This window comes from Pristis pectinata, chromosome 6 (assembly GCF_009764475.1).
Source record: "Pristis pectinata isolate sPriPec2 chromosome 6, sPriPec2.1.pri, whole genome shotgun sequence".
NCBI classification, from domain to species: Eukaryota; Metazoa; Chordata; class Chondrichthyes; order Rhinopristiformes; family Pristidae; genus Pristis; species Pristis pectinata.
The window spans coordinates 24122834-24132788 of NC_067410.1; the positions used below are offsets into that span (position 1 = coordinate 24122834).

The window sequence follows — 9955 nt, forward strand, 5'->3', positions numbered from 1 at the left end:
CTCCATTGCTGGCTGGCATAGGAGTGCGATGATCTGGCCTGCCATGTCCTGGTCGAGCACGCTGACCACGTAGTAGTACCTCGTGGCTTCGGATGTAATGTCTCTGATGGCGAACTGGGACTCAGCCTGCTCGAACCAAACATGGGGCTGAGTGGCCCAGAAAGTCGGGAGCTTCAGAGCAACCATGCTGTGTGAGTTGCTCGAACTCATGGCTGGGCGCTGAGTCGTCGCTTCCAGATGCCGTCTGGAACGTCGGGGTCGCCAATATGTAGCCGATCACGGTGCGCTAGGGAATAAACAATGCAGAGGCAGAGAGAGCTGATCTCCAAAAACTTTACTTCAACCACACCAAAACACGCCAAAAACACTCTACCCACAAGCCCCCACCACTGTGCAGGCCCCGACCACGTCAGAACGTTCCCAGAAGGTCCGACCCCGGGAGATAGTTCAAGCCGCACTTCCGCGCATGTGCCCGCGGCGCCCGATGGCAGTTCGAGTTCCGCGTGTGCGTGCCGCCACGAACCTAACCACCTTATTTCTTATTCTGTGCCTCTATTTGTGACATCTCAGATCAAGTATGGATTGCTGACAAATGCACATTGGAACTTTGACCTTTTCTACCCTGTGACACAATGGGAATGACCACAAAAAAATTCTCTTCATGTAAAAGTAAATTTTATCTTCACTACCTATTGGAATTATGTATAATGATTGAATGTTTAAGGAAATGATACCTATTTCATAATAAGCTCACGCCTGATTAATGCATTCTTTGCTTTTGATGTAGGTCATTTGTGATCCAGCAGATTCCAAGCAGCAACCTGTTTATGGTAGTTGTAGATGCCAGCTGTGAATGCAGTATTGGACCAATTACAATGGACCCCATAGAAATTATATATATCCTTTTACATAGTCTATGCATTTTATGAGTTCTTAAAAATTCTTGATATTGTGAATGCAAGTGTGCGGACAAGCCAAAGTATCAAAGCAGATGTATGATAAAAACACCTCAGTATAATATATGTGTCTGTTTGTACAAAGCATTGCATATGTAACTTGGCAGCAGACAGGACTGTTATTTAGTTATTTTGGAAGACACCCAAGCAGGTGTCCTCTATTTGTTTCACGTCAGTTTATTCAGTTTCATTTAAATTTAATTTGATTGTGTAATTATTTTCCCCTATTTGGATACTGTTCCATTTTTGTCTTTGTTTTAAGAATTTCAAAATTACTCTGGAGCAGATTTTCCTGTTTCTCTGCCTAGGGCTATTGAATCACCTGGGTGAACACAAAAAAATCATGCAGGGAGAACTGACAGAGGCCACCCAAGACTTTCCAGCATGAGCCTTGGAGTCCTGCTTCACTGCACTTCTGGCAGCAGAGCTCAGGCCCCAGCATCTCAGACCAGCAGCGCTGGAAACTAATAAACTGTAAGAAGTAATAAAGCGCTAATGCAGCAGTATCTCAGCCGGTACTATTATTCAGAAGATCAAGGGACTTTAATGCATGGAAATCATCTGAATCTTGATAATAAAGACAACAAATCATGATTGATGATATCTGAAGATTTACATAATTGAGCCTGGACTTTGTGGTCATTGCAGACAGGAAAGTAATTTAAGTTTCTTATGGGTACGGCTGTATCACAAATAAAGCTTCAGCCTCCTGCACTATGGATGCACCATACAGGCCCATACCAGCGTACTTTCACCTAACAATCATGTAAGATCACTTCAAAATTTTTAGCATAGACGGAGGTTATTTTTCCCATTATGTCCATGTCGACTAAAAAAAGAATTGACATAGGTTACTTTCAGTTCCCGGCTCTCAGGCTGTAGACTTGTAGGATATGGTTCGATTCCTCACAGAAGTCTTCTTTTGAGAGTTTCTTCCTTCACCACCCTTTCAATTAATGAGTTACAGACTCCCACTGAAAGTTTTCTTCCCCTCAACTCCCTTCTAATCCTTTTTCTAATTAACTTAATCTAAATCTATGTCTCCTTGTTATTGATCTCTTTGCCAATGGAAATAGGTCCTTCCTGTTCACTCTGCCTAGGCCTCTCATAATTTTGTGCACTTTTACTCAGTCTCTTTTGTTCCAAAGAAAACAACTGAAGCCCAATCAGTTTCTCTTCATACCTATAATTCCCGAGATCTGGCACAGTCATTGTAATTTTCCTTTGCACCCTCTCAGGTGCTATCATATCCCCCTTCCCCCCCCCCCCCACGCCCCCCCCGGCAAAAAAAAAGTGTTGGCCAATAGCCTTGAATAATGGTATTCACAAAGATCTAATGATCCCAATGTATGGATGTAGTCTTACTCAATGTTGTTTGCTGTCAAGCATCATTTCAATGGGATTCCTGGCATCAAGCCACCTTGATGCTATTAGGTTGATTGAGAAGCCAATCACATTAATGAGTTCTCACAAATATAAACCAGGAAACTGGAAGTACAAGTTACAATGAAATACTTAAGTGTTTTACTGAGGCCTAAATAAAGATTGGAACATACATACAATTGATAGATACTGAAATATAAGTAAACATTTCAAAATGTGTAAAGCTATTATTTAAAATTATGCATAGATTAGTTTTTAGGCCAGGGCATTTGCCAAGCAGTAAGTATGGTTATTACACCATTAAGTTTATAGACATCATGAAGCAAAGCCTAACATTTCCAGAATATTTGACAGTGAGGCTAGTTTGTAAATCCCTGAAATCTTCATCAGTTCAGCTGATTTCCTTTGATTGCAACAGTGGGAGGATGCAAGACAGCACATCCTGGGGAGGAGGTTGAATCACTAACAGCAAGTTTGGGAATTTTGTATGAAACTATCCATATGTGGAAATCCTGAAGCTGCTGTCAGGGTCACAGTGTAATGATTGCTGGCCCTAGTAATTTTCTCATCATTACAACCACAAATAAGTGGAATAAGTGGATAATAATAGTAGAATACATGCCGGTACTCCAAACATAATACGTTCCTGTACACTGAGCAATCCTCATCAGCTCTGTATGGTTCAGGAATGTATCAAGGGACATTTCCAGACAGTTCAGTTCAGGACAATGGTGGATATTGCCTTTGCCCACAATTGTGAGGATTATTCTGCATTTTTCAATATTTCTAGGGAAAGGAACAAGAAAAGATTTAGACCCAAGTTTGAATTTAGAAGTAACTCTGAAGCAGCCTACTTGTGAACAGATGCTGTAGCCATAACTAAAAAGAGCTGCTGTAAGAACATAAGACCCAGGAGCAGGCCACTCACCCAGTCAATCCACATAATCTGTGATCTACAACTGACCATCTACAGTCCATTGAAATGGAGAATTCACATCTCAGTCTTAAATACCCAGCCCTTCATCCCAATGTTGCACAACTTCTTGCAAGCAGGGCCAGACTGATGAATGGAAACGCTTCTGAGGGCAATTAATGCAAGAACACAGAAGTCCCAAATCTGCTAGGAGGATCTTAATGCTGTCATTCTGACTGTGCTTGGAATTCTTGTGAAATACAGTGGTGGAACACCACCCTGCTATGGTTTCACTGTAGTTAGGCTGGGAAACTCACTTGCTGAACCTGTGCTAGGTTCGACCTGATATGGATTCAGCTATTTGATTACCTTCAATGATCAAGAGAGGTAAGTTTGAAATTAAAACAGAAAATGCTGGAAACACTCAGATCAGGCACCATCTGGGAAAAGAGAAACAGATTTAACAATTCAGGTCAAAGACCCTCAATAAGTCTGAGATGGTTTGCATTTTAATTAAATTAAATATATTTAATTGTATTTATGTTTTCCATTGTTTTATATTTTAATTTTTTAATTTTTCAAAATACTAATGTTAGAGCACTTTTAAGATTTTTTTTGTCATTTTTTAATTTATTTTGAATGCTTGTGCATGTTTGATACATTCACAGATGTTTGAAATTTTTTAACAATATTGAAAGCCATTAGGTACAGAGATGTGCAGCCATTAATTATGGAGTCTCTTGTGTCTCCAAGTCTGGAGATGTGTCCGAGCTGATCATCAAGGCATTTCAGTGGGAAAGGGCCAGCTTTAAAGACAAGTCATGGGGTAACAGAATGGTGAGTGTGAGCAGCATCTCACTGGTCAGATCAGACTCACAGGCAGTAGGTTGGGCACCTTGGCTTTATCCTATCAACAACTCCCTACATCCCACCCAGAATCATGTATGTTGCACTGAAATAAACTCTCATTTTTCTAGACCCCAGTGAGCATAGGCTAATTTTCCACTTCTCTCCACTCACCACAGCTCCCGTCACCGTTTCTTTCCCCTCCTCCACCCATTCTATCTGCCCGTCACCCACACACTCCTCCCACTGTTCCCGTCTGCCCTCCCCACCTCCCTCACTTGATTCCATGCTCCACCTTCCTCTCCAATCATATTCCATCTTCAGCCCTTCTTGTCACCTCCACCTAACACCTCCCAGCTTCTATCACCTCCTTCATCTCTCCCCTCCTCCATCTGCCTATCACCCCTTCTCACCTGGATCCACCTATCACTTGCCAGCTCTTGCTCCATCCCTTCCCTCTATCTTTCAGTCCAGATGAAAGGCCTCGACCCGAAATGTCGACTGTCCATTTCCTTCCACAGATGCTGCTTGACTTGCTGAGTTCGTCCAGCATCTTGTGTGTTGCTCCAGATTCCAGTATCTGCAGTCTCTTGTGTTTCCACAGTCTGTGTTGACATGACAAACCCCTCATCCCTGAAATCAATCCAGTGAGTTTGCACAGCCTGACTCCCAGCCAAGTTTATCTTTTCTTCAGTGTAAAGAAGAAAACCATGCACAATTCATCAAATGAGGTTTTACCAAAGCCAGGCAATCTAAACATGTATTCCAAGCCAATGTAAAAAAAAGGCCAATATACCATTTGTCTTTCTAATTCTTTGCTGGACCTATACGTTTTCTTTTTGTGTCTCATGAACCAGTACATCAAGGTAGGTCCGTCCATGAATATTTACCACTTTCTCGCCATTTAAAAAATAACCTGATTTTCAATTCTTCCTATCAAAGTGATTAACCTCACTTTTTTCCCCACATTATTATTTACCTGCCACCTTTGCCACCTTCTTCATGTTCTTGTCTACTCACTTGACTCTCTACATCCCATTGCAGTCAGAGGGTTTCCTACTCAGAGCTCATTTTCTCACTCAGCTTTGCACCATCATCAGCACCAGTTATGAATAGGTGAGAGCAGTACTAATCATTGCAGCATCTCCCTAGTTACTATCTACCAACCAATTCATAGTCTATATTTTCTGCTCTTTCATCAGTCCTCTATCCACAGTAATATATTACCCCCAACACCATGAGACTATATCTTGTATAAGAATTCTTTATGTAGTATTTCATTAATTGCCTTTTGAAAATGCATTCATGCCACATCATCTAGCTTTATCATACCTACCCTGCTGGTTACATTTTTTAAAGCACCCTTTCAAATTTGTTGGTCATAATTTTCTCTTAGAACCGTGTTGAATACATTTAAATCATTTCTCAGATTAACTATCTGGTTTAAACCATCTTCTTCCTATATTTCAATATTCCAAGATAATTCCAGTGGAGATGGTTTATTAGTTCTCAGGATATGACTGTCAAGCAAGTCATTCATTCTGAAAATTTCACTGAATTCAATCAAAAGGCATTTGGTATATTGGCTTAGTCTACAGTATGTTACATGAACCAGAGACTGACAGTGATCAGTTTCAAGTTCTGCATTTATTCTGTCACTATATGTGCTGAGAGTTAACAGGGAAACCAACTGTCTTGCTATGGGATCATTTCAGGAGGTTGTTAATGGCCACCTCTGGGAATGGAGCAACAAGAAGGCTGGATCAAGGAAGAACTGTTCCTTTTGTTTCCTGCAAGATATTCATGAACCAATGAGTTTTTAACAACAAATTATAAGCTTCATGTCTGCATTTGTATTGGTACCATGTATTTATTTCTAGATTTTTGATTAACTGAGTTCAACTTCTGAGAGAATGAGTTAAAATCCCATTGTAACAATATAGCCATTACACTACCAGGACTTAAAGTATTCATCCCTAAAGCTTTTAAGTACAAGGACCATCTTCATCTACCATTCCTTAGGCAACGGCTTTCAGACCCCTGCCACTCTTTTAATGTGAGAAGATTTTCCACAAGTCCTCTTTACCAATAACTTTAAACCTTTTCCCCTGATTTCTGACCTCTCAGAAGGAAAATTTGCTAATTCTATCAATTTATTTTGGCTCCTCATAATCTTTTACACCTCAGTGACATCTCCACTCAATGTCTTCTGTTCTAAAGAAAACAAATTTGCCTATCCATTTATTCCTTATAGGTAAAAATCGTGTCAGTTCGTGTTTTGTACGGTTCTGGGATGACTGACCTGTTCTTTTCTTCCATTGTTGAGCAAATAGGGAAGACTTCTCACAGGCCTTCTTGACCTGTCCTATGTGACTTGGTACCTTCAGGGATTTGTGGCCAAGCTCTCTAAGATCCTCAAATTTTTTGACACTTTTTAGTATCTTACCATTTATTCAGTACTCCCTTGTCTTGTTTTCTCTTCTCAATGTATTAACTCACTTTTTTTGGACTGTATTACACTCTTCAACCCATCCTAGTCCATTGAGATTTCCAGCCATCTGCATATTTTACCTCTCCAGCAACTCCGGCCATTTATTAGATCCCCTGCAAGCTTCTTAGGCATGGTCTCTGCATTTAAGATTAAATCATTGATATATACAGTATCATGAGAAACATGGGACCTAGCACTGAACCCTGAAGAACCCCACAGCAAAAAGCCTTGTAGACATTAAATTAAATGTTGACCATTATCCTTTGCTTCACGCCACCGAACCAAATTTGGATCGAATTTGGCATTGTCCCTTAATTCTGTGGGTTTTCACTGTCTGTCAGGTTGGCCAGGAGGAATCATATCTAAAATGTCTCGAATCTAAATTTGAAACCGAACATGACTTTCCAATCAGTTTAGTTGCCTTGCAGTCAGAAACAAGCACTAAAATGCAGTAATTTTAAAAAAAGTTCATAACTGACATCTGTCTGTGTATGAAATCTTATCCCTTAACTGCAATGAACATAATGAATCCATGAAATGTGATCATCTCAGATCTCAGAAAATCAGAAGACGTCCGGACTCCTGTCATCCATTCCATGCTGAAGTAAGCAAATATATTTGAAACAGACCATTCAAGTGACATCACATAATTGTTAACCTGTTGTTCTACAAAGGAATTTTGTTTTTTTCCAATGGAAGTTAAAAACGTTTAACTAACACTTGCTTAATAGGAACCGCAATTATTAACTGCTCAGCTAATTACATTGGTATAGTGAATTGTCATTTTTTAATGAAATTAGTAAATTGGTCAATTGGTTTATTATTGTCACGAGGTACAGTGAAAACTTTTGCATGCCACTAATACAAATCATTTCATTACAACAGTGCTTTGAGGTAGTACCTATCAGAGAGATGTGAACTTCAAGTAGTGACTTGAATGGACAGGAAGCAGTGCATTTTTGAATGGTGTAAAAATTACGTATCCTTTGATTTGTGAACTTAAAATGAAGATGGATGTGTGCTGAGAATCCATGGTTTCCTCAATGTGGCCTAAGGGCTGATGAATGAATGTAGCAAAATTATTTTCTACAGTCTCTATTTCCAGCAAATTCATAATAGTTCATTTTTTAAAATGTTTCAGCAGAAATCATCCAACCATGTATGCAATGTAACTAGCACAGAGTATCATGGGGAAATCCTTTGAATTATTCAAGAGGTAACTCAGCCCTATGAGTGGGCTGTTAGGTGTGACCTTTAATGCCCTATAAAGGTTATTACTGCCCTCTTTGAACTAAATAAAGAGGCAATAAAACAACACTTAACAGTTGTTGTTCTTCTGATTGACGTTATAAGATAACAGTTCTCAATTTAAGGATATATGAAATACAAAAGGTTGCAATAGTGCATTGACTTGGGTGACCACAGGACCTTACATTATAGAGGATCTTTAATGTAGTTAAATATCCTATAGCACTTTACAGGAACTGCAGTTAGATAATAAAAATGTTATCAAAATAAGTAGCTAACAGATTGGTCAAGAGGGTCAATATTATGGAATGTCTTAAAAGGAAAAAAATGCGATGAGGAGTGCTGACCAAGAACTCAAGCAGATAGATGGGTACAAGGAGGAAAATCCAAGCATCAAGTCTGTGAAGCTGAAGATGCAGCCTTCAGTGTTGTAGTAAAGAGAGGGGATGTTGCATGAGTCCAAAGTTAAAAGAAGGAAGAATATAGGGTTGGGATTGTAGGGCAGAACAGGCAACAGAGATACAAACCTATTGAAAAAAGTTTTTAATTTGGCATATTGGTGGAGACAATTTATGTCAGTGGGGACAAGTATGATTGGTGATTGAGATTTAGACATAAAGTGAAGTTTATAGATGGTGGAGGATGTTAGGGCAACAAAGAGAGCATTGAAGTTATTGGGCATGGAGGTGATGAAGGCAGTGGAGTAGCAGATGAGCTGAGCAGTTGGAAGTATGTGGTCTTTGTGATAGAAAGCAAATGAAATCAGAGACTCAGCTCAAGTTCCAATAGGATCATTAGTGCTCAATGATCAGTAATGTCATTAATGTTTACTCGTGAAAATAGCCATTCCTTATCTGTCCCTTTGTTACTGTTTTTATTCATCCTTTTATAGATTTATAACACTTTTCATTATTTTTAGGAAAATGCAAGAGAATGTGGAGGTGTACTGGGCTTAGGACCTTGCCCTGCAATTCTGCTGCTGCCTCTCATCCTTGCATTATCTCAGAGGTGACAGAAACTCTAGTGTCAGCATTTTGGCATGATGAATCAAAAACTGAATGACACAGTTTAAAGGAAATGTCAAGCAGTGGAAAACCTCTTCTACATTACACAAAATATTAGAAATGGAAACTATTGGTGGAATCATACTGAAGATAAATATCAGAACAGAAGTAGGCAAAAGATGTGCATCTTATGCAAAACATATACAGGTATTGTCATTATGGTAACCATAAACTGTGAGCCTAAAAAAATCACTTTGCAGGCATCATTGGTGATTGATTGTTTTGAGCCTTGCCTTATCCTTAAGAGATTGGACATGTTTGTGTACATTTTTTAATAAATTATCTTTTGAAAACTGCAGGTTCAATGTAGCATGGAGTACCTTTTGTTGTGTCGATTGTTAACTCTATGTTTCACGGTTGCGTTGTTTTTTTTCTGCATATCACTTGTATGTGACTTTACTATAAAGGAAACTAGTTGTTTCTGTACAAAAAACTGTTTACAGTGCTAAAATATGTTCGACTAGTTGCTAGAGTCCTGATAGAAATAGATATGGAATGCTAAATCACCTTTTCAACAGCCTTTTAAAAACAAAAATAAATTAAATAATTATTGCATCAACTTATGTTTCAATTGAAATGTTTATTTGTTCAAACTAGCAACTTGTTGCTTTATTGTAGGTCTACATTTCCATATTTCAAAACCTAGGAATATTGTAGCAAGGATAATTCTTAGTTAATCTTAAAAAGTGTTCATTGCAGCTTTCCAAATATGCACGTTTTGTATGATATGCCCAGTGATGCTAAATATTATGAGAGGAATATTGGAGAAATGTATGAATATGCATAGAATATTTGATCATTCACATAATTCTAAATAAAGAGAAATATTGTAATGCTATTGTTTTTTTTTATTTTAGTGCAGAACACTATTGGATTTTTATGAGGAATAATTAAAACATTTGCTAATGGAATCATTAGATAGCGGGTGGGTTACAAGTATACACTTTGAATTTCTCTATTCACTTACTACACCTTCTTTCTACAGTGACTGCTGTTGAATGGTCAATCAATGACAGACCAACATATAAATATCTTATTTATAAAGACCAGTATC

At 38.7% G+C, this 9955-nt stretch overlaps 1 protein-coding gene across 1 annotated transcript in view; it reads left to right on the forward strand.

Annotated features, from left to right (window-relative positions):
- Window positions 1–9616, forward strand: part of cacna2d3a (calcium channel, voltage-dependent, alpha 2/delta subunit 3a) — a 556823-nt gene extending 547207 nt beyond the window's left edge. The window contains 3 exon segments of the mRNA XM_052017619.1: window positions 788–897; window positions 7111–7193; window positions 8757–9616. Of these exon segments, the coding sequence (XP_051873579.1) occupies window positions 788–897; window positions 7111–7193; window positions 8757–8849 (286 nt within the window). The 3' untranslated portion in view covers window positions 8850–9616.
- Window positions 9617–9955: the final 339 nt, after the last annotated feature.